This window comes from Lissotriton vulgaris, chromosome 5 (assembly GCF_964263255.1).
Source record: "Lissotriton vulgaris chromosome 5, aLisVul1.2, whole genome shotgun sequence".
NCBI classification, from domain to species: domain Eukaryota; kingdom Metazoa; phylum Chordata; class Amphibia; order Caudata; family Salamandridae; genus Lissotriton; species Lissotriton vulgaris.
The window spans coordinates 785,682,267-785,708,446 of NC_141693.1; the positions used below are offsets into that span (position 1 = coordinate 785,682,267).

General features: G+C 43.4%; 1 protein-coding gene across 2 annotated transcripts in view; it reads right to left on the reverse strand.

Annotated features, from left to right (window-relative positions):
• The window catches only part of PALD1 (phosphatase domain containing paladin 1), a 1,202,673-nt gene that overhangs the window by 331,796 nt on the left and 844,697 nt on the right, over positions 1 to 26,180 (reverse strand). For both annotated transcript variants that reach the window (XM_086922256.1, XM_086922257.1), the window contains exons 17-18: positions 25,348 to 25,419; positions 2,342 to 2,482 (exon numbers count right to left, since the gene is read on the reverse strand). In XM_086922256.1, the coding sequence (XP_086778382.1) occupies positions 2,342 to 2,482; positions 25,348 to 25,419 (213 nt within the window). The remainder of the gene's footprint in view (positions 1 to 2,341; positions 2,483 to 25,347; positions 25,420 to 26,180) is intronic.

The following is a 26,180-nucleotide window of genomic DNA, read 5'->3' on the forward strand; positions in this document are numbered from 1 at the left end:
TGAGGGTCAAATCCAAGTCTGCATTTCATGGTGGCAACTTTAGGTACATTTACACACAATGAATTAAAAAGCAAAACATTTAGAATGTCAGTGGTTAGCCTAAAAAACTAGGCTGGATTTAACCCATCATATGTGCCAGACAATGCTGATCATTTTCTCTGTTTTGCAATCTTTCTTTACCTCAAGGGCCATCTCCCATTCCACGGACTTCTTCTCTGTTACAACCTTTCATCTGTCATTGGTTCTCTGTAATAATATCACATCTTGGCTGTCCCTAAACTGTCAACTAGCAACTTCCTACAGAGTCCTTCTTGTCTAATATTCTCTCAGTTCAGGGGCATAGTTCCCATTGGTGCAGAAGGTGCAGTGGCACCAGAATCCACCCAACTCTTATTATTGCTGTATTTTATCATACAAACAGCAGCCAGGTGGAATCATTCTTCCTTGCACTAGGACCTATGACTAACTGGCTACGCTACTGTCTCAGTTCACTCTTCCGATGCACACTACGTGTACCTAATCATCTGAGATGATCCCTGTCATTTAGTTAAGTAGTATTAAAAAATGTTTCTGTTCTGTTTCTCTTCTGCCACACATTAGATATTTACACATTGATTGTTTCTTGTGGGAAAGAATTTCAAAACTCACTGACTCTAGTAATAGTACAAACCCACTCCTTACTTTTATCACCTCTGAAATCTTCATAATCATCATTGATAAAATTGCAGAAAGCCGGCTCCATTAGTACGGTTTGTTCTACATAGAAACCCCTGCACCACATGTGTTTGACATACATTTACACAGATATTAAACGCCCTAAGTAAAAACAAAAACTCAAGAAAGAAAGAAGTGCTCACACTAGACATCCAGATATTCATGAAATAGAAAATTCTCGCTACTGAAGCTCCAAGAATTTGGAACTCTATTCCCTAGGCAATCAGAACAACAACTCTTACACTGCTTTTTACAAAAGAATGAGGTAAATTATCTTAACAGCCGCTTCGAATAGCTTACTCACTCTAACTTTCAACAAGAGAATTTCTACCAGAAGTTAAGGTAAAATACAGTTTCCGCTGCAACTGTCATGGAGATACTTTCTAGTGCAACCATGGACTTCCAGTATATTTGCCAGCACCGGAGTGATCCACCAAAATATTGGAAACTTGGACAGAACGTGGCTACTCTCATTAGGCTGCCCACTGCCATTCCTACATTTACTGTTAGAGGACTGGATCTTAACACTCTCATCAAATCCTCACTTTCAAATAAGTTACAAATTCACAGCTACTCACTGACTACAATCAGAATGATAGCTTCTTATATAGTCGACATAAGAAATGCTAAGATAAGCAATCTTTTTTGCAAATACAACTCTCTTTCAAGCCATGTTTAAGCAAAGACACTAGTTCATTGCTTTTTCACCAGAGCTCACAGCTGAACACCATGATCAACCTCAAAATAGTTCCTACAGTGCTGCTCTGTAAAAGAAATAAAATATGACCACACTACTAAGTATGCATAACAAACTGAGTAAGTACGTAACCACCCAGAAGACATTTTCAGGCCTCATTTGGGGTTGAAAAGCACTGCAAAAATGCTTCAGTACAACTAAAGTAAACTATTGCCAACATTTACTCCAGGTTTACGGGTGCCATAAATTCAAGTATGTTCAGTTTAAGAGTAGGATTTCTCATGGATTTCACAGTTCTACACCCAGTGAAACACTCCCATCAAATTGAGATTGATATTAAGGGCCTGATTATGATCTTGGAAGATATGATACTCCGTCACAAACATGACGGATATCCCGTCTGCTGTATAACAAGTTCCATAGGATATAATGGAACTTGTAATACGGTGGATGGGATATTTGTCACGTTTGCGACGGAGTATTCCATCAGCCAAGATCGTAATCTGGGCCCGAGTCTTGAAAAGGACAGGGTTGACGTGAACGCCATTATATTGTAAATAATAAGGTACACCTACTTGGTGATTTTATAAAGGCGCAGCTTTCTGCCACTTTCATCAATACGATCACCACAGTCCTCTTTAGGTTACATGTGATTGCAACTAGTGGTTCTGTTTTCAACTAGCAAGTTTATGTCAGGTTGTTAACACAGCTAATTAATGAAAAAAGAGTAGATTAAATAAACTTCCAGTAGAGGGCAAGGCTTCTTTCGCATTACATACATTAGAAATAAAAAGAACATTAGATGTGAACATGCAACGTTGTTATATTTGATGGGATATGCCTTAGAGAAAATTTCAACAGGAGGTGGTATTTAGAGGCGTAAGAATCACCACTCAGCTTTTCAAAAGGCAGATGCTCATTGGATCTTACCTGCCTGTAGGTGCATATGATGATCTCCCGTAGGTGGTAGTGCATTGGAGTCATGGTCTCGCTCACGGTGTCGAGGGCCATGTCTACTTCCTTCTTCATTCTGTGGCCATCTGGCAAGAGCTGGACTATCCTCATCACAACCTGGAAACAGGGCAGGAAAGACGAAGAGCTGTATTCTCAAAAATGTAATCCAGAAATTGTTTTGGCTATTTTTAATTATCTCATGTATAAGATTTTGTAATCACAGCATGAAATTTAGCTTGCATGGTGCCCAGGTACTTGATCTGTGGGCTGGAACTTTTCAATGCATGCCCTCCCACTCCTGACATCCAATAAGCAGACAGTTGGGAAAACCACAGACAATGCCACAAGATGCTGAAACCTTGCATTTTTACAGTAACCATTATTATTTCAAGTCCAAGAGTGGGAGCCATTGCTCAGCCCACTCACTGTTCATGAACAGCTAGAGCCTTGAAGCAGTCTTTAGAATATAAGGCACCATGAATATTTGAAATTACGTTTCACATTGCTTTTTGTACCACAGTATGACAAATCCAATAGCTGACAAAATAAAAATGATCTTGATCTTGTAATAAATTAAAGGATCTGATTAGACAAGATAAGACCGCCATAGGTCACCAAGTCTACACGGAAAACCAAATCAGCTTAGTTAATTGCCAATGGCTGGAGATCACTCACCTAGTGTGCAGTCATACCAGCAATAAAGAAGGCTTATACACTACCAATTTCACTGGAAGCCGGTCAACAGCTTGGGAGAACCAGCACCAAAAGAGGAACATATGTTTACCGAAATGGACGAGGTCTCCTGGGAAGTGTGACATTATGCGATCAACTTTACTTCAGCCATGGCCATTACATACTTAGACTATTATCTTGAACATCCATAAGAGTGTTACTTTTCTAATTACGAAAGTACAACAATAGTTAACTGGCAGGTTCAAGGTAAAATGAAGCCATATTGATAGAATGGTCAGTTATATCAAATCTTTTAAGAGGAGTCCTTGAAGGAAAGTGCTGTATAGTTTGTGATTTATTGGATTTATGCATTTCCAGCATCTTACATTATTTGCTTCTTATCAAGTAAAGTCCACCTTTGAGGTTTACTTTGTATTAATGCTATGGTGGTGGGGTGATGGGGTTTACTGTTGTGTAAGTGACGAAGAGAACTTAAGGGAAATTCTGGACTCTGGGGCCAGTCAATTTATTCAAACCAGAAAGGCTAGACATGATTGCACATCCTCACTCAATACTTGCTTTAAGAAAGAAAGAGACCTAGCTCAAAATAGACTTGCCTATTTTCCATGCTTTTGGAAACTATGCTAAGGAGGATCTCATGGTCTACTATAAAAAGCCATGGAGAATGCACGCAGATTGGGAAGAAAGGCATCGTAGCTGGCCTGAGAAAATAAATTGCCATTGGTTACCTCCTTTATTTATGTAATGTGCAGCATTCCTCACACTTAGGTATGATTTAAGACATCCACACAGCAGTGCTTGGTAAACATGTGCGAGTGGAAAATGTAGCTGATTTACTAATGTCAGTTATGGGCATATTTCCAATGCAAGCCATAGTGCCCCTTTTTTCCCCTGTGTAGAATGTGGCCTGTGCAGTTTAGGGAAACTTCTTTTAGTCCTAATGCAGCGGGGTTGGATACATTTGACAATCCACCTGACTTTGCCCACCTTTAGTAGAGCATGCTCTTTGCAAAGGTTCTTAAAAGCAACAAAAAGTTGCTGTGTTTTTCAAATGGGTTTGGTCCTATTAATGTACTACATAGGAGCACGCTTGATGTCAAGGGCCCTCACTGCTTCTGAATCTGGTTGAGAGGAAAAAGATAGTGAGGTCAATAGTCTGGTTGAGCTGGAAGGAGGATACTACATTGGGAAGGAACTTAGGGTTAGATCGAAGGACAAGCTTGTCGTTCTGGACATGGAAGAAAGGTTGTGCTCAAGTGAGGGCCTGCAGCTTGCTAATATATCATAAATGTGGCAAGGATAGCGACCTTCCAGGAGAGAAATTGTAAAGGGCATGAATGTAGAGGTTCAATAGGTTTAACTATGAGTCAAAAGATGACCTATGAGTCAGGTAAGGGCAACAATAATGATCCAGACTGTGGCAGTGGGTAACCTGGGTTTTAGAACCTGTTTGAGTCTTTCCATGAAAGGTTTAATGACAAGCATCTTGAATTAAAAAAAGAGTGTTTCCTGTTCTGCATATAGGCAGCCAGGTGAGGCATATAGAGATGTAAGCTAGACCTATGTTTTGCACGTGGAGAAGGGAGCAGATATCTTGAACTGTAGGTTTAAATTAGTCTAGGTGCTTGGAAATGCAGTAATGGCCAAACATTTTCCACTTGGCCGTGTAACAGGCTCGGCACAGTCAATCAATCAATCAATCAATCATGGAATTTGTAGAGCGCGCTACTCACCCGCTCGGGCCTCAAGGCGCTGGGGGGAGGGGGAGTCGCTACTGCTCGAACAGCCAGGTCTTGAGTTGTTTCCTGAAGGAGAGATGGTCCTGGGTCAGCCGTAGGTGGGTGGGGCGGGAGTTCCATGTCTTGGCCGCCAGGTAGGAGAAGGATCTTCCTTCGGCGGTGGATCTGCAAATATGTGTGACGGTGGCGAGGGCGAGGCTGGCGGATCGGAGCTGGTGAGTGGGTGTGTAGAAAGCGAGGTGGCTGTTGAGGTACTTGGGGCCCATGCCGTGGAGAGCCTTGTGTGCGTGGGTGAGGAGTCTGAACGTGATCCTCTTGCTGACGGGGAGCCAGTGCAGGTCTGCATGCTTCTTTGAGAATATACATGTACTCTTGAGGGAGAATGAGACAAGCCAAATATTCTAGAACTTCAGGCACCACATTGCTAGATTGAACTGTCTGGAGCTGGCATGCCTGATTGTGCATTGCTTCTGAGAGAAACAGTCCAGGCTGTTGGGAAGCTTCTCCTGTCAGACAATTGACATCTTGATGAGAGTTGAGAACCAGGATAGTCTGTCCCACACGGGGGCCACCAGTATGAGAGTAAGGGATGTTTGCTAAAGCTTCTGGACCACATACAAAAGGATTAGGAGAAGGGGAAAAGCGTAGGCAAAGATCTCCGACCAATTCATCCATAGAGCACTGCCCATGGACTGTGGGTGTGGGGGCCTGGAGGCAAAGCTTTGGAGTTTTGCATTCAGGTTGGTGGAAAAGAGGTCAACCTTGGGAATCCCCCCAATGCAGAAGTAAAGGAGTAGGACTTGCGGGGTGCCTTACCACTGATGGATTTGTTGCTGCATTTTGCTAAGCAGGTCTGCAAAATCATTGTGTACTCTCAGAAGGCACTCCACCAGTAGGTGTATCTGATGGCGAAGGTCTGAATGCAAAGCCCGTAGCGCCAGTGCTAACAACTGTGGCTAGTGTATGTCACCATGCTGTTGAAGATAATACATGGCAGTCATGTTGTCTGTCTTTATAAGGGCTACTTTGTGCTGAATCTCCTGAAAAAATGGCTTGCAAGCTAACTGGATGGCCAGGAGCACAAAGTAGATTATGTGGAACCCCTTTTTTGAGAGGACCACATATCCTGAACTGTTAGTTGTTGAAGATGTGGCCCCAAAAGTGACAGTACGGCATCTATGGCGGCAGTCACCTACAGACCATGACCCTGAAAAAGAGTGCTACTGTTTTACAATAGCAGAGAGCGATGGGTGCTGGCCTATAGCACCACTAGGCTCTCTAAGTGTTCCTCTGCCTGTGACCGGGGTCTAGGCGCATAACTCCTTACTGTGAGATGAGGATTTGGCTGAAAAAGACAGTAGCTTCTGGAATGCCTGCACCATTGCTGAGCTGGGTTAAGCCTTGCTGGTGACTGAATTGAGAATGGCCCCGAGAAAGGATGGATTTTAAGGAGCTGGGACTTGATGGTATTGATGATGAACCCCAAACTTTGGAGGAGGGCTATAGTGACTTGGGTGTGAACGAGACATCATGGATGCTGTGCCTTCTGCGAAGGGGTGGCTACAACCACTAGGCATATGTTGAATACCCTGGGGCTGTTGGGACACTGAATGGCAACGCTTTGAACTAATAATGTTGACAACTTGCCATAAAACGTAGGTAGTGTTGATTAGCGGCATGGATGGATATGTGGAAGGAGGCATCTTTCAGATCAAGTGCAGTCATGAAGTTGCCCTGCAGCAGCAGCGGGATGACATCCTGCTAAGTAACCATGTGGAAATTTTCTGAAAGGATGAACTTGTTGAGGGATTTGAGGTCCAGAATGGGCCTTAGAGATCCCTCCTTTTTGGGGATTATAATGTGTAGAGAGTAAACCTCCTCCTTTGCCGTGATGCAGTGGTAACGCTGTTTCTATTGTCCCTTTGAGAATTAGCACCCAAACTATTTATTCGCTAGTGTTGTTGGGAGAGAGTGTGTTGTAGGGTGGAATATTTGGTGGGGTTGAGGAGAGCTCCAGGTAGTAGGTGTGCTGTGTGATTGAGTTAACCCATTGGTCGGGGGGACCTCTTCCCAACGAGGAAGACATCCCTGTAGTCTCCCTGACATATGTTGTGTGATCCAGGGTAGAAGAAGGAAGTCACTGCTTTGAGGAGGCATCTTCCTGGGCTTAGCCCCCTTCGCCCATTCCCCTAGTATTGATGTCTCTGTGGGCCCCTCTGAATAGCCCCATGGTAACTGCTGGTGGTATGTTTTTTTTTATGCCTCTGAACAGAGGTGGGCGGTTCTATTGAGGTGCTCCTACTGCCTCCTCTGAACTGGGTCCTCTGAAAGGACCTGCTTGGAGTGGATGCCTAAAGGGTACCCATGACCTTGGCTGTGTCCAAATTTTTTTAAGCTTTTCAAACATCTGGTCCAACTGCAGTCAGAAGAGATGTTCAAAATTGAACAGTAGGTTTAGCAGATGCTACTGTACTTCTGGATAAAGCCAGAGACATGGGGCCAGTTGTGACATCTGACCAGGAAACTGGTGGTAACTCTCCGACAGTAGCGTCTTGGGCACAGCAGATAGTGGCATTAGACATGGTCTTTCCCTCTGTTATCAGCTCTTGTTCATGCTGTCTATACTCCTCAGGGAGATGTTTAAGGAGTTCCTCCATATCATCCCGATGCACCCTGTTGTATAGGGAGAGCCGGCCAATTGAATTGGCAGTCTTTCAATCAATACGTGGCTGATTGTACATCCATATTTATGCCTGCTGTACCAGCTTTGTACTCTCTTTGTCAGGAGGTGGAGCATCCCCTGTAGCCTGGCATTTACATGTTTATGTGCTATATGGACTACGAGCGACTGCAGAAGTACATGGTTACAGACTAAGGGAGTATCATTGGATGAGGGTTTATACTTTTGTATTGGCCCTAGGCATAATAACTTGTGATTTAATTGATTCTTTGAAAGTTTCAGCAGTGGTCTTGAGTGTCCCTTTAAGCACAGGGAAGAACTGAAGGATGAGCTTGATCTTGGATCCCATTGTCTTCCTGGACAACAAGAATATCAGATTTATAATATGTGGCTGCCATTTGTATGCTTGTGTGGTTTGTAGTAGCATCATCAGGGGAGGAAGATTAGGCTGGATATAGATAGGGTCTGTATCACTTGACAGACTTAACATCATAGCCATCCCACGGGTCATCCATGGGATCCGGGTCATAGGGCACATCAACTAAAAAAAGGTTGGCAGTGACCTCTGCAAGAAAAGTGTGGTGATCCCTCTAGTGAATCGGAAGGAGGTGGGGAATGAGGTGGTGGGAGGAAATGGAGAAGGAGGAAATGGAGAAGAAGGAAGAGGAGGAGGTGGACGAGCAGGGTGGGGGCTAGTGCCCCCGTCCTTATGTCTCTTATGCTTTGAAGATATATCAAAGGCAATTTGCTCCAAAAAAGTCAGTTTCCTCTTCCTTGGAAGAGTCTCCTGAGGATTCAGTGACCGCTTTGTGGAGCTATTGCCTATCGGTGAGTGAATAAACAGACATTTCTGGCAAGCATCTAACTCCTGCTGCAGGCATTAGAAAATAAGTTGTTGTGAAATTTTGGAGCTGGCCATTGATGGAGTTGTCAGCTTGGAATAAGTCTTTGGCATGGAGGGTGCCATCAAAGGAAAGGCTATTTTAGCCATGGAGGTGTCTTCCGGGCCATTTTCAGCATTGGTGTAGGTGTTGCTTTCAAAAGGGCCCAAGGCTTTTTAGCATGATCTTTGTGGCTGGAGAGGGAAGCTGAGTCAGCTCAGAAGGTTTCAGTCATGCCTACCATGGCCCAAAGGACATGATGGCTCGGCAGGCTTTTGTTGAGACTATGGGTTCAAACTGAACCCCACTGTGGCAGTACTCTGCCAGTCCACTTGGATGCTGTGCAGCTATGGGTTGTGTGTGGGTGCCAACCATACACATGGATGAAGCCTTCTATGACTGTGCAGCTTCAGGGTCTTACTGCTATTCTCCCTTGGATGCGGAGCGTGTGCCCATCTCTGAACTGGAGCAGACCAGTTGGGCCTCTCAGCGACTGGCTTCGTCCTCTGCTTCAATTACATACTCTCGTAAGATGTGGGGTGTGTTGTTAGACTCCTGCCTCTGCATTCTTCGATGTGTTCACCTATGCTCTTGGCAGTACTGAAAAATCTTCTTCATGTGAGGTAGGCCTGGCGCAGTGCCATCGTGCTCAGGCGTGAGACAGTAATTGTGGATTTTATTGTGGTTGATCCAGGGAAACTTGATTGGCACTGCGGGCAGTATGGAAACTGCATCCTTTCCATCACTGACCTGGCATTCTTGTAGATGTGGTTCCAGAGTCAGTCAGAGGGACTGATTCGATAGGGGGTAGATGTTGTGGAGGTGAGATTCTGAGAGGAGCCAAGTTTTTCAGTGTTCATCAAGTAGAAACGAAAAAAGAAAGGGGGATCAGGGATCTGTGAGTTCTTCCGTGGCACATCGGTCAAGCGATCTGGTGGGCCAGGTGGAATGTGCTGTTAGCTGCCAGACACAGAGCCCAATTTGTATACATCCAAACCAAATGGCGGAAAAAACAATCAAACAACAGAGTGCCTGAGAGCATTGTCCAATAAAGGGGAGTCCCAATACTCTGTGACTCTAAAGACCTCTTTGAAGAAAAGCAAGATACAAATGTATGACCCCAACACTAGATGGCAAGAGTATACAGAGCAAGTTAATCTATAGCCACAAATGCTACACACAGCAGGTTACCGTGGTTAATAGCATTAATAAGCCGCAAATATAGGTAGAATACCCAATGCTGCATCATAGTCTTCATCCATGTAATGCAGGTGGCATTTCCAATACTTCCTAGATAGTAAATGTTTTACATATATTGAATATGTCCTTTCACTGTTTTTGTTTCTTTAGGGACATAAGTTGTGAATTTCACACCTTTTACCCCCTTTTCTGCTTTATAGTACCCTCCTCCTCCTGCGTATGTTTGCACCTCTTCTTCTCTGTGTGGTAATGGAAGGATTGTAAATAGGTATACTACTAAATGTTTATCATCTTTTTTTTATATATCTCATTTAAATTCTGTGACCAACAACTGAGTGCGGAATCACACCAGAACTCGAGTTGTAAATATTTCTGACAAAAATGTTTGCTCTCTATACATAATGCTAGTGCCAGCATTTTTTGGCCTTAAATACCATGATAAGCCAATCAGTCAGTCAGTCAGTCAGTCAAAATACTTTTATTCGATTTCGGATCAAATCATAAAAAGACATACATTTCATACAAAAAGTGCCACAGTACATTTACCAAAATTGATTTAGCTACAATCACGTTTTAAAACCTTTAGATATATCCAAAAGTTTTAAAATTACAGTCCATACAAACAGTTAATAGGGGAGTTTATACAAAAGTAAGTGGCCATACAAAATGTCAATATAGGCACCTGTAGAAATGCAATCAATAGATGCTATCAATATTTAAATGTCTGGCTTTAATACGAGCTGCTTCTGCCAAAAAACTTCCCATACAGAATGTTAAGCGGGTAGTGCTCAAGGACTGTAGATAGAGAAGTGCTAGTCTAACTTGTGTGAAGCCAGCCTCTCTTAGGATTGGAAGCAAATATTTCTTTCTGGGTACTAAAAACAATGGGCAAAACATAACAAAGTGTATGGTATCCTGGGTTGAGAAGTTGTCACAGGAGCAGGGAGGGGCTAACTCTGGTTTAGCCCAAGTATGATAATTTCCCAGATGATAGTGAATCAAATTAAATCTGAATTTAGTCTTAGAGGAACCTATGAAAAGGTCTAGTAACAATACTAAGGTAGGGTTCCATGGCAATAGAGCTTGTTAGTATATAATGAGACCTCACCAAGGGCTTCTGGAGTTCTTTTTCTTCTCGGATAGATCTTGCCAGGGTCAGGAACTGCCTCTTGACCGCAACTACATCTGTGTTCCTTATGCATGTCGGAAATTCAAAGAGTTCTGGTCGCCCAAGTCGGAAAAAATACTTCCTCAAGAAATCCAGCCAGGGGATCTTTTTATAGTGCTCAAGTTTCAGGACATCCTCCATAATAGAATGATTTAGGGCTAACTCTTTGTTAAGCCACATCCTTAACCAGTAGATCAGCGGAGCCAGATTAAGCCTATCTGTGATGTAGTCCACACCAATCATTTTCTTGTTATCAACCTAATCGCCTATACTTATACAATCTGAAGTCCTCTACTAGAAGGGCAAACATTTCTAGCTATAAAAGTCAATGCTGAATCCCTTGAGCCACTTTTTAGTTTTTAACGTTTTAAGGGGAGCAATAGGACAGTGTGTATTGTTAAGATGAGATATAGATCATCTAGGAAGCAGAGGTTTAATATAGGTCCAACAGGGTTGGATTCATGAAACATCATCAGCAAAACTATTTTGTACAGGCGTTAATTGTAAATTAATTGTATTTAAATGTATCCTATTGCAATGTAATTGTATTTATATACCATTTCATACACCTAACGCGACTCCAAAGTATATTAGAAACCATTGGATGTTGAATTGCAATGTTGCCTATGTAGAAAACTTCTCAAAAACACTTGAGGGAGGTAGAGCAAATCGTTGGATTCGTGCTCCACAGGGATAATTACATAAACAAAGTGAATCCAACAAGGAAAGGGGAAAGAGTGATCAATAAATGTTGAAGCACTCAGTGTTTTGAAAAATACCCCTCACACACCAAAAGGCCCCTTGGTGTCATGCTTCATCATCGGGGTCTTCGCACCCCTCTAACGGGATGCGGCGTGCTGCGACCTACGACTACGCGGGAGCACTTATGGTGTTGACTATGTGTGGTGTCAAGTGTGTGGGGTATATTTAGAGTGAGTGGGGGGTGTGTAGTGAAAAATTTAAAAAGTACCTGGCACTAGAGTATAAAAAGAAATTTTTTTATTCTGAACTCTGGCTGGTACTGTTAAAAGAAGTGCAGGACGAGGTCTAAGTTGTGTAATGAACTAGACCTCTGGTGTGCGTTGTTGTCGACATGTTTCGGAGACAAGCTCCTTCCTCAGGACGGGGGCACAACTTTCCCTCCCTACTCACGTCTTTGTTACTAAAAATGTGTATTTACAGAAGAGTGAAAATAAATTATAGGCTAAGTGTGCCTACAGCGGTCTTCTACAAGCACAATGACCTGTAGAAAGACAAAAATAGCAACTAATGGTTACCCATGTAGCGGGTAGTTCAAACAGGTGCAGTCACCAGGAACCATACCATTCGCTTATTTTATAAGCCTGTTAAAAGGGACTCACAACACATACAACATAAAACACAGAGTACTAGGGTGTTCTGTAAGATGTATTCCTACTTGTGAAGCTTCTTTGTAGGCTTCATGAGCAAAATCGGGACGTCAGGGTGTTGCTCCAGTGGCTATCTGTAGTGGAGAATGATGCGGCTTTAATCATTCATTCTATCGCACTTACTTTTTTACAGGATTACAGCTGGTCGTATGTACTTGGTTGGTCAGTATCATACTCACAAGAACAGGACTCTCTGGACACCGTCTTACCCCGCACGCTGCTCTGCTGATGTGGAGTAAGGATTTGATCAAGGATACTTATACCCTTTCATCCTAATTGGCGGAGGTGTGGCTGCAAGCTAATTGGGGGTGTTTCCCGCCACTAATTGCATGTCCATGTACGGAGCATCCGCTTCCTGACCATACCGGGCTGTCGTATGTGATGGAGCGGGCGACGGCCTGAGATTAGTGTCTGCATCATAGATCAAGTGTGGACAGCGCATGTGCACTGTCGTTCCAGCATCCATCCATACACGCGTGATGGCAGTCAGTGTTTGTACCACACGCATGCGTGATGAACATACGTGTGTATCACTGTTTTTCTGCAGAGCGCGTGTATTGATTCACCTACTGTCATATTGATGAATTGATCGAACAGATTGTATACAAGAACTGTTGGCGATCCTTTCTTATTGAGATAGTTGACTCCAGGGTACATCATCGTTAAGCCCATTTAGATGGGTCCCCAGTCTGAACACCCAACGTTGTTCCTTCTGGAAAAGGCCAGCCTCTGAGGGTAGTTGTTCTATGACCGTCCATTTCAAATCATTGACGCAGTGTTGTTGGGTCAGAAAATGAGTTGCCATTTTAGTTGTGCTTTTTTTGCACCGCACGTTGCTTTTGTGTTCATTCATACGTGTTTTTATGGCTCTCGTGGTCATCCCCACATACTCAAGGTTACACGGGCATTTGATCAGGTAGATTACGTTTTTCGAGTTACAGTTTGAGAATTTCCTTTGTTCCCATGTGGTGCCATTGCGAAAAATGAGTCTCGTACTTTTTTCTGTCAGATGGCAGCTACTGCAATTACCGCAAGGAAAATGGCCCTGGACGCCAATCGATGGTTGAGGGGCTATTGTTGGCCTCGGCCTTGTGTGTACCAATATGTCTCTCAGGTTGCGCCCCCTGCGGTGTGCAAACATGGGTTTCTCAAAGTCCAGTTTGCCACATGTTAATATTCTCCAATGTTTATTTACAATCTTGGACACCTCATTTGACATGGTGTTGAATGTTGTCACACAGATTGGTCGCTTGTTCTCTGTGGGTTCCTTGGTTCTCTCCTCAAGTAAAGCCTCTCTGTTGTTATTCTTTGCCCTCTTCATTGCTTTGTTGATGATTTTATCAGGGTATTCTCGTTGTCTGAGTTTCTCTTTGAGGTCGTTCGCTTGTTGTCTAACTCATGAAGCCTACAAAGAAGCTTCACAAGTAGGAATACATCTTACAGAACACCCTAGTACTCTATGTGTTTTATGTTGTATGTGTTGAGTCCCTTTTAACAGGCTTATAAAATAAGCGAATGGTATGGTTCCTGGTGACTGCACCTGTTTGAACTACCCGCTACATGGGTAACCATTAGTTGCTATTTTTGTCTTTCTACAGGTCATTGTGCTTGTGGCAGACCACTGTAGGCACACTTAGCCTATAATTTATTTTCACTTTTCTGTAAATACACATTTTTAGTAACAAAGACGTGAGTAGGGAGGGGAGGTTGTGCCCCCGTCCTGAGGAAGGAGCTTGTCTCCGAAACATGTCGACAACAACGCACACCAGAGGTCTAGTTCATTACACAACTTAGACCTCGTCCTGCACTTCTTTTAACAGTACCAGCCAGAGTTCAGAATAAAAAATGTTCTTTTTATACTCTAGTGCCAGGTACTTTTAAAATTTTTCACTACACACCCCCCACTCACTCTAAATATACCCCACACACTTGACACCACACATAGTCAACACCATAAGTGCTCCCGCGTAGTCGTAGGTCGCAGCACGCCGCATCCCGTTAGAGGGGTGCGAAGACCCCGATGATGAAGCATGACACCAAGGGGCCTTTTGGTGTGTGAGGGGTATTTTTCAAAACACTGAGTGCTTCAACATTTATTGATCACTCTTTCCCCTTTCCTTGTTGGATTCACTTTGTTTATGTAATTATCCCCGTGGAGCACGAATCCAACGATTTGCTCTACCTCCCTCAAGTGTTTTTGAGAAGGTCTAGGCAGCGCGCAGCTGCGGGAGTACAAAACCCTTACTCTCTTCACAACACATAAACACATACACTAGGTAAACTGTAGACCACAGCGGTCACTGAAATATGGAGGACGAACATGACCTAACGTTTGGCGAGGACGAAATCGACAGAATCCTAGCTGGACCAAACCCTTTTGAGGGACTCAGCAACCCCGAAACCGGGCCGAGTATGAACGACTGGAATGAACTGGTGAAACTAAGACGCAATCAAATCAAGGCAGCTCTACATGGTCTGTTGATGACGGGGTATCTGCGGAACAAAATGGGCCCCCCTGGTCTGATCGTTAAAAACTAACCCTTCATCTTCCAGACAGACATGCAGTTCAAAAAGGAGTGGTCATTGATCTCATGGCATTGCACCAGGGACTGGTTGGTCCTAATTATAAAAACGGCAACCAGAATCACACAGGAACTTAAGATCGAAATTGAGAAGATTGAAGTAAAACTAAAGACATATATATCAACCGAAGATCTAAAAGCCAGACTAGACGAGCTTAATCAACAAATGACGGAATTTGAGTTCACCTTGAAGCAGAGCAAACTCAACAAACTGAGTAAAGACAAAGACAAATTTACACCAGAAGGAGCGTACCCATACACTAGGGCTGATTATGTATCTATGAACAGAAATAACGATACTGACAGTGATGGGTCAGACACCAGCTCAAACAGCTCAAATTCCAGCGGTGGAAGAGGAAATCGCCAGAATAGAGGTGGTTGGAGACAAAGAAGGCAACAGTTCCCGAGACAACGAGGGTGGAGAGGATATCCACCTCAATATCCACAATTCATGGGACAAGCGCCTTTCCAGCCATTTCAGTTCAACCACCCTGCTAATGCTCAGGGCTATCCACAATGGAATCCAGACTTCAATGGAGGCTTTTTTGGTCCACAACCTTTTTTAGAGTCACGCCCAGGGAACCGGGGAAAGAACCGGAAAGGCAACAATGTAACTTGGGAGGAGAAAGGCCAAGAGAACCCACGGCAGACCAGGAGTATGACGGGCTCCCTACCCAACCAAGCCTCAACCAGCAACCAGAGAGGGACTTAGTGGTCAATCTAACTTCCAAACCACTGACAAGAACACAACGACAGGTGTTAAATAAAGGTTTAGGTTTTGTACCAACACAGAGACCAGATATCTTCAAGATAAACGTGGAGATACAGGAGTTTGTACGGAAATTGAAACTACAGGCGTTCTTTCTAGACAAACGACCACAAGCCCCAATAACAGATACCGGTCTGAAACCAAAATCTACCTTTACACCCCCGGACTCAGCACTTCCTCTCGAGTTACTAGCTTTTGAGAAAGCCATAATGACAGAGGTCAACAAATTGAATACGTCCACCACACGGACGTTTCATAACACAACCAAGGAGGAACAAATTGCCTTAAAAACCCTGTCCGAAGACAATAGCTTGGTTATTAAACCGGCAGACAAGGGGGGAGCTATAATGCTACAATCGACTGAGGACTACGACAATGAATGTATAAGACTCCTATCAGACAGACGCAACTATATGGTCCTACAAGAGGACCCAACAGAAAACCTCAGGACACGAATCGGAGGGATGATAGAGGAAGGCCTTACACACGATTGGTTAAGCAAGAAGGAAGGAGAATTCCTGGAGCAGAAAAAACCACGCATTCCATACTTTTATTGTATTCCAAAAATACATAAAAACTTAACGAAACCCCCAGGTAGACCGATAGTATCGGGTATTGGCTCGATACTAGAACCACTATCAAAATTCGCGGATGCTTTTCTGCGACCTTTAGTGCAAGCCACAAACACCTACCTAAAGGACACTAAGGCGGTCTTACAACTACTGCAAGAGACAACATTTGATCCACAAACCCAACTTCTGATGTCCTTAGACGTGGAAAGCCTCTATACGAGCCTCCCTCATGACGAAACCTTGGTTATTATCGAAGAGGTTCTTTTTTCGACACCTTGGAAATACCAGACACCACGAGGTTTGGTTCTGGAATGCATTTCTCTGGCATTACAAAAAAACTTTTTCCAGTATAAAACCACGCTTTTCCAACAATGCCACGGGACTAGCATGGGAAGCACCTTCGCTCCGAGCCTAGCCGGTCTTTATGTACACCATCTTGAGACCAACAAAATCCTCCATGACCAAAATCCATACAGGGCGAATATAAAGTGCTGGAGGAGGTACATAGATGACATTCTGGTCATCTGGGAAGGTGATCAGCAGTCAGCGGAGAACTTTCTGGAATGGTTAAATAACCAAAACACCTTCTTAAAATTCACGAGCACCATTTCAAACGAAACATTGGTCTTTCTGGATCTGAACATTTATGCAGAAGCAGGATTGCTAAAAACCACGACCCATTTTAAACCTACCTCCAGGAATTGCTTGCTGAGATACGACAGCTTCCACCCGAGACATCTACGGGAAAATCTGCCATATGGACAGTTTTTACGCCTTAGGCGCAACTGCACAGAGGTGTCCGAATTTAGACAACAAGCGAACGACCTCAAAGAGAAACTCAGACAACGAGAATACCCTGATAAAATCATCAACAAAGCAATGAAGAGGGCAAAGAATAACAACAGAGAGGCTTTACTTGAGGAGAGAACCAAGGAACCCACAGAGAACAAGCGGCCAATCTGTGTGACAACATTCAACACCATGTCAAATGAGGTGTCCAAGATTGTAAATAAACATTGGAGAATATTAACATGTGGCAAACTGGACTTTGAGAAACCCATGTTTGCACACCGCAGGGGGCGCAACCTGAGAGACATATTGGTACACACAAGGCCGAGGCCAACAATAGCCCCTCAACTATCGATTGGCGTCCAGGGCCATTTTCCTTGCGGTAATTGCAGTAGCTGCCATCTCCATCTGACAGAAAAAAGTACGAGACTCATTTTTCGCAATGGCACCACATGGGAACAAAGGAAATTCTCAAACTGTAACTCGAAAAATGTAATCTACCTGATCAAATGCCCGTGTAACCTTGAGTATGTGGGGATGACCACGAGAGCCATAAAAACACGTATGAATGAACACAAAAGCAACGTGCGGTGCAAAAAAAGCACAACTAAAATGGCAACTCATTTTCTGACCCAACAACACTGCGTTAATGATTTGAAATGGACGGTCATAGAACAACTACCCTCAGAGGCTGGCCTTTTCCAGAAGGAACAACGTTGGGTGTTCAGACTGGGGACCCATCTAAATGGGCTTAACGATGATGTACCCTGGATTCAACTATCTCAATAAGAAAGGATCGCCAACAGTTCTTGTATACAATCTGTTCGATCAATTCATCAATATGACAGAAGGTGAATCAATACACGCGCTCTGCAGAAAAACAGTGATACACACGTATGTTCATCATGCATGCGTGTGGTACAAACACTGACTGCCATCAAGCGTGTATGGATGGATGCTGGAACGACAGTGCACATGCGCTGTCCACACTTGATCTATGATGCAGACACTAATCTCAGGCCGTCGCCCGCTCCATCACATACGACAGCCCTGTATGGTCAGGAAGCGGATGCTCCGTACATGGACATGCAATTAGTGGCGGGAAACACCCCCAATTAGCATGCAGCCACACCTCCGCCAATTAGGATGAAAGGGTATAAGTATCCTTGATCAAATCCTTACTCCACATCAGCGGAGCAGCGTGCGGGGTAAGACGGTGTCCAGAGAGTCCTGTTCTTGTGAGTATGATACTGACCAACCAAGTACCTACGACCAGCTGTAATCCTGTAAAAAAGTAAGTGCGATAGAATGAATGATTAAAGCCGCATCATTCTCCACTACAGATAGCCACTGGAGCAACACCCCGACGTCCCGATTTTGCTCATGAAGCCTACAAAGAAGCTTCACAAGTAGGAATACATCTTACAGAACACCCTAGTACTCTATGTTTTTTATGTTGTATGTGTTGTGAGTCCCTTTTAACAGGTTTATAAAATAAGCGAATGGTATGGTTCCTGGTGACTGCACCTGTTTGAACTACCCGCTACATGGGTAACCATTAGTTGCTATTTTTGTCTTTCTACAGGTCATTGTGCTTGTAGCAGACCGCTGTAGGCACACTTAGCCTATAATTTATTTTCACTTTTCTGTAAATACACATTTTTAGTAACAAAGACGTGAGTAGGGAGGGGAGGTTGTGCCCCCGTCCTGAGGAAGGAGCTTGTCTCCGAAACATGTCGACAACAACGCACACCAGAGGTCTAGTTCATTACACAACTTAGACCTCGTCCTGCACTTCTTTTAACAGTACCAGCCAGAGTTCAGAATAAAAAAATTTCTTTTTATACTCTAGTGCCAGGTACTTTTAAAATTTTTCACTACACACTCACTCTAAATATACCCCACACACTTGACACCACACATAGTCAACACCATAAGTGCTCCCGCGTAGTCGTAGGTCGCAGCACGCCGCATCCCGTTAGAGGGGTGCGAAGACCCCGATGATGAAGCATGACCACAAGGGGCCTTTTGGTGTGTGAGGGGTATTTTTCAAAACACTGAGTGCTTCAACATTTATTGATCACTCTTTCCCCTTTCCTTGTTGGATTCACTTTGTTTATGCCTATGTAGAAAAACCATTGGTGTTGGGTGGGAGAAACCAGAGTGGTGCCAATAACCTGTCTTAGGTTGCTGTGGATGGGTGTGTAAGGGTGGAAAGAGGAGTGTGAAAAACAAAATAAATGCCAATGTTTCACAATAATAATTGTTCTCAAACAGAGTGCACATTAAAAAGGTAAGAACCAAAGTTAAATCCCACTGTGGCATCACAAGGGGCTTTTATGGAAATACATTTTGGAAATATTTAAAAACAATCTCATCTCAACGTGTGACTTAAACAATGATGGCTGATCGGGCAACTGCAAAAAAACACAAATGAGTAGCATTTACCAGTGCCTTAATCAAGTCCTTGCTGGCCAGAAACAAAATAAAAAAATGTCAGACAACATGGCCTTCAGCAGGTCAATCTGGCGAGTGCTGCACCAAACCACAAATTTGTCGCCAGTGATAGGTGAACACTAATTTTGTAGAGAGAAGCATTGCTGTCAAGATAGCATTAATGACCGCAGGTGGAGAGTCAAATGTTGCTACTTAAGCGGCAAGCATGGAGATGCAGGCCTCGTACAGCAACCTGCCCTACTGCTGTGCTCACGGCCACTTCCGAGTGATCCACTAAGCATTGGTGCCAAGCATTGGTGCCTGAGTTCAATCGCCCTGGAGATCCACAAGGTGGTTCACCACTAGAGAAATTTCTTGGCAATCCAGCCATTTCAAGAGATATGGAGCCTCCTAGTGCAGGACCCAAGATACCACCCTGCCCACTTTGTTGCAGACTACATAGCGGTAGTGTTGTCCAGGAGCACCAGCCTTCCTCTAAAGGTGGACAGAAAGGCATTCAATGCCAAGAAAATCACCCTTAACTCCAACAAACTGATGTGAAGTTGAGCTTCGGCCTAGTACCGGAGGCCTCTGATCTCTCCAACTCATAAGCAGTGCATCCATCAACACTGTCAATTCTGGGTGGGGTAAGGAGAGGGTGCTGCCACAAACCCAACCACGGTCTAGCAGCCACCACTGAGAATCCCATTGCAGTCTCCTCCAACATCTGGAAACAATCAGACAGATTCCCCTGGAGCTGTGCCCATAGGAACTTCAGGTCTCTGCAGAGAACACGTACACCATCTGGCATGTTTCACCAGTAGGATGTAGGAAGCCAAGAATCTGAGCAGTGAGATTTAGGACAGAGGTTGCAACATCGGGATCATAGCCCGAATGTCCTGGACTCTGTTCCATAGGAAAGGCTTGAAACCATACCATATCTAGAATGGCACCAATGAACAAGAGCATTTGCGGAGTCAGGTGTTCAGGACATTGATAGCGATCTCCAACAATGTCAGGTGGTTTGCCATCCTCTGGAGGAGATTGACAAGTGCCTGAGGCAAGCCTGCCTTTAGCAGCCAGTCATTGAGGTGGGGAAGCACTGGTACTACCAAACTGCGAAGGTGTGCTGCAACCATCACCGTCACTTTCATGAACACAGAGGGGCACTGGTGAGGCCAAAACAGAGCACTGTGAACTGATACTGCTCCTAGCCTACTGTGACCTGCAGGTAGCAGCTGGGAGCCTGTAGGACAGGGATATTATAATTAGTGTCCTACAGTCTCTATCCTGTGTCCAAGCCACAGGGCAGACAGGACCTGGGATAGCACGAGAATCTCAAATGTGTCCTTCGACAGATCTAAAATAGGACAAAGGCCTCTGTCCTTCAGCACAAGAAAGGATCAGAACTAAGACCCAGTTTCTACACCTAAAACTCGAACCCTCTAGATAGCCTCTTCAGCCAGAAGGGCCTGCACTTCCTGCTCCAAGACAGACATGTAGTTCTGCCACAGACGGACTAATGGAGGTGTAAGGTGCAGCAGGACAGAAAGAAATGGGAGGGCATAGCCCTGATTGACAATTTGGAGGACCCTGTTGTCTGAAGTAATGGCTTGCCAGTTGTGAAGGAAATGCCTTGTCCTGCCCCCAACAGGGTTTCTGTGAGCTGCAAGGGACCTACTAATGAGGTTTTGCTATTGCAGCTGCTGAGGGGGCAGGGGATTGAGCTGCCCATTGTCCCTGATGTCCTGTTAGGATGGCAACAGCCTCTGATGTTGGTGGTATCAGAAACCTCGACCGGAGCCTTGGAATGGGCTAAATTACTGGTGGATCGGTCTAGATTCTCTTGGAATAACAGAAATCCTTTCCGAGCACACAGAGTAACATAATGTCAATGATAATCTTGAGAGCACACATATTTTCTTAGTCCACTTTTAATCCATAGACACCAGTTCAGGTTATGTGGAATCTAGTTCGTTCACAACCAATGTTCAATCCAAGTCTTCAATACAGTCAATAATCCATATGATACTCTTCACATAATCAGTGTACTTTTCTTCAAATACAGCTTGATACAGCCTTTCTTCAAATACAGCTTGATACAGCAAACACGAGGTTCGTCGTATGGTAATCAGTACCTCAACTTCTTCGGGGCTGTGGTAATATCGGTAATCGTAGCCGTATACGTTGTCCTTCAGTAGCGTCCCGTTAGGTAAGTCATCATGATCTACAGTCTGTAATCACTCATAATGGACCCACATAGTAATTCCACTCATCGCAATGGTCCAAAGTATTAATCGCAGCAACAGTATATACTAAAGAAAGTAGCGTGTGGAGCCCGGAGAGTATTCTGTGGCGCGGACAAAACATGTGTTAGCTGTATCAAGCTTTATTTGTGTTACTCTATGTGTGCTCAGCAAGGATTTCTGTTACTGCTTTGTTCTCTTCTTTGAAGGGTTACTTAGGGTTGAATTGGTAACCAACCCTTCTTTTCCTAGCAGCACCACCATTACCATTGCCCCATATACTTCCCAGCTCTGACTGCTGAGCGCCCTTTGCTGTTTGTATGCCTGGTTACCAAATCTGTTTGCCTATATTCTCTTGGACTCATGGTTAGGTGGGGTTGTAGGTAATGCGTTTGGATGTACCTTACTGATGGACACCTGCACCAACAAGCCTGAGGGCTTGGTACGTTGTGTAAGAAAAATCGAGTCAGCTAGTGCTAGTCAATGGTGGCAAGAAACCTACATATTAACTGGTAGCCACAAACGTCGTTTCACCCACGAGCCCAAAAGGGTATCCAAAAGGGCCTCATTAAAAGGTAATAGAGGTTCAGTAGGTGCTTGATCAGGATGAAGTTCCTCTATTAGAACATTAATCTTCACCTCCATAGTAGTTACTTGCAGGTGTAATACTTCTGCCACCTTACACATAAAAACGTTGAGGAAGGACCGTTCTTCGCTGGAAAGGACCTGGGAAGGAACAAGGATGGTCTTTTGAAGAGTGTTCAGGCCACTGGCATCCTGTAGTTCCTCTAACCAGATTTCCTCATCATTATTCGGAGAAAAATCATCCACTTCATCAGAATTGTCATTGTTTAAAATCAGGGCAGAAAAGATTATGTAAATCTTGAGTCCTACCACATGGTAAGTGCAAGGTTTCAAAAACAGTCAGTTAGCTGGCTGGATGCTCTTTTGTGGGCGAAGAGTGTCTGTCACAGACATCTGTTTGCTACAGTCACTATATGGCTTGAACCCTGTTGTCTTAGGATGTGACGCTTTACCTTGTACAGTGGAGCATTTTGTGACAAGGATGTGTTGAAATGGCCAAGGAGTAGCTCCAGATTCGGTGCCTAAAGCCATGGAAAGAAAGTTACTGTCATCAACACTTATGGGAGGTGCCTATGTCTGGCTCCCTTCGTCACTTCCAGAGTGAAACGATGTTGGCACGGAGCCACACAACATCATCTACCATCAGGAATACTGCTCTAAAGGTTTTCAGAACCAGCCAGAGGCCTAGGGAATAGTACAAGGAGAGAAATTTGCAGTTAGAAATATCCATCAGAAATAACATAGCAAATGAGTAGTGTTGTGTACTCCTTGCGACTCACTTCTCGACCCAGTGACATATGGGGTCCTCTAAGAGGATATTTACTAGAAAAGAGTTATGCTGATTAAATACACTGTAGAGTTGTGCAGGATTTATGAATTTATGTGCAGTTCAAAGATGAACATTGTTACCTTTTATTGGAGTCAACAATTAAACATGGTTATGCTGAATGGTTTAAATTAAATATGTCCGAATGTGATAATATTAATGTAAGACTGCATAGCATACGTACACTGAACTGTGGTACGTTTTTACTATGCAATTTATCAACTTGTCTCTGTTCTCAATTTTGATATTCTTTATGCAAGTGTCTTCATAAGGAGTTTACTGTAACTATTTTGTTTTAAATTATATATAAGGGAAGAAAAAAATGCTAATAAATATGCAATTCAGCTACACTGCCATTAGGACTCATCCGTACTTGTTTGCATCTTCTCAGTGAGAGAGCAGGTGCCTTGCTCCTCACAACCGTTACCTGCAATGTCACATTTATTTGTTGCCATCTTTACAGACCTTAAATTAATAGCGGTGAATCATTTGTAACTTATGTTAAAATGCAGGTAATTAGAATTAGTTTGTTAGGACCATTTAGTTCTAAAATATCAACTGTTGATGCATTTTACAATTAATTTGATATTTAATCTGAAAAGAAAATCAAAATAGCATTTTCCACCACCTCAAACCAACCATAACTAGCCATATTTAATTCTCTAACTCTAATCATATCCATACATAGACCGAAAAGCCCCGAAATAATGATCTGGAGCTTGGTAGGGGATGAGAAGTGAAAGTAAAGGATTCCTCCTCCCTTCTACAGTTACCTCGACAAAAAGGTATCCTATACATGTAGCTGCAGCTGTAAGTGGGTGTGTGCCAGGTAATGAAGTCCACGATACTTTTGTTGTATAAAAAGTCTTTATTTCAAATTAGTATTTCCCATATGATAAAGTTTTCAGCTCAGCCAACGCGTTTTGTTCTCCCTTGGAGAACTTCATCAGGGCTGAAAAATGACATGTATAGAGACAACAAATCAAAACACAAACACCTAAATAACAAGTAAAATACAAAACAAGAATGGCCATAATGCATATCTATATATAATAAGGTCCAGAATGTCAAACAAGTGGCAGACCTCAAGTTTGATGAATAACCTGTTAAGTTCTGCACACAGAACCTTTCTCCTCTAAAAATGAAAGCATTTATGTCCTGAAAGGTGATGACTATAGTGTCCCAGATTTAACAACGAGGTATGCAACTTAAGTAGGAGCACCTAATGAAGAGGAGAGTAGGGAAAGGGACAACTAACTTGGGGAAATCCAACAGTTAAGAAAGAGGGTGAAAGTAAATCAGTGGGTGTTGTTTGGTTTCTAGCCATGAGGAGAGGAAAGGTGCAAGAGAGATGGCTGGTCCAGAGAAGGGAGAAAGAGATGGGGACGAGAGGGGCAAAAGAGGAGGGAAGAGGGAGTATCAGGGGCACAGGTCTCCAGAGTGTACATCTTAAAGACTGATGGCCTCTCCTGCTTGTTACAAAAACAGGCAATGCAGGAGACCATAGGGCTGCCCTACCACAATGTATGCACTAAACTCCCTCAAACCCCTCCAGTCAATCTGAAATCTCCTCTCCGCCTCTGTAGACCCTCTTAGGTACAACATCAGGTGTCGGAAGTGATCCCATATGTCAAGCCTTCACACCTGGAGTGTTGAGGATGAGATGATCTTGTCCTTAGTACCATTGGAGCTGGCTGAGCTGAGGACGAGGCCATCTCATCCTTAGCGCTTAAGTGGCTATATTGACACATTCTCATTAAAAGTGGGTCAAAGTTACACCTCAGCATCATTAGCTGCTCCATGTACAGGGGTCACAGCATGTTGGCCATCCTTGGAGGTAGCGAGGTCTCTCATTCGGATCCACTTAGAGGAAGCCCCTGGGAGACACATCTGTTATGTTCACTGTTTAGCCATGCCCCCAAAAAGAGTTTTAATTTGAATCAGGTTTCCCAGTAGATACTGTTGTCAATACTAGAAGTCACAAAGTACCTGCCAGTTTTAAAATCTCTTACTGGCTTGTGAGTCTGCCTAACAGAGCCAGGTCTTCCTTAGCCAAAGAATAACAGCACTCTCCCCCTGAAATCCACTTCTACATACCAAATGCTACTTGGGGGGAACTTTACAATTTCAGGCAGTTCATCATGTGAAAATCAACCCATTGAATCCTCTCACGAGCGATAACATGAATGGACTTTAGTCAGACTGACTCTGGGGAAGCTAGATACTAGATATGACTGGGGGTTTTTCAGGGCAACACATATTTATTCGAAAACTTTTGATATACTGTCCTTTACATGTTTGGGTGTTTTTTACTAATAACAATTGAAGATACTGAAAATGCAGTGGCTGTTGTTGCTATGAATTTCAAACTCTGCAAAATGATAATGATTTTACAGGATTGACTTACCTCAAACTCCCCTTTAGTATATTTGGCATCAGGGACACTCACAAGTTCATCCTCACTGAGTTCAGGAATACCCTAAAATAGCAAAAAGTCAAACTTCAGAACCACATTAATACTGAGTTCTTTGTAATATACTTACTGATATTCATGAGGTGCTTTTTATTTACTGTCAAGAAGAAAATACACTCACAGGTGCCATGCTAGAAAATAATTCTTACCATGCCTAGTTACATCCTGGTTGCGTCATTCATGTAGTCTAATGAAACCATCACTGCAACACATAGATTTTTATTTGAAACTATTTAATGATTTCCAAGCCCATTTCTTATGAGTGGTAGTAAATAAAAGCATACTTTTTATAGTTGGATAATCCCAGTTCTTGAGGGTTCTCAAATACAAGCCCTGCTTACTCACCACACAACCTGTCTAGGTTTCATCTAAACAGAGGGGTTCACCTGATTTGTTGGTTCAGTTGGATCACCAGCCCTTTACAAATAAATATTGCACTCATGTCTTGATTAATCTTTGGGTTAAATTAATAATCAGTTATGTTTGGAGCCATTAGGCTTTCAGATGAGGCAAATCGTTAAAAGAGTAGAGTTCGAGTCCAGCTTCAAAAATAGGAAGTAGGGGCAGTGGATGCAAAAATGATTGGGCTGTGCATACAAATGCAGCCACATAAACTTTAGAAAGTTACCTGTTTAAGACAAACTGCCTTCACACACATCAAAGGATCATCCTCTACATTAGTCAGTCTTCATCTTCATACCCTTACAGAAGAACCAAACAAAATGTGACAGGACACAGATGCTTTGTTTTTAATTAGATGGAAGATA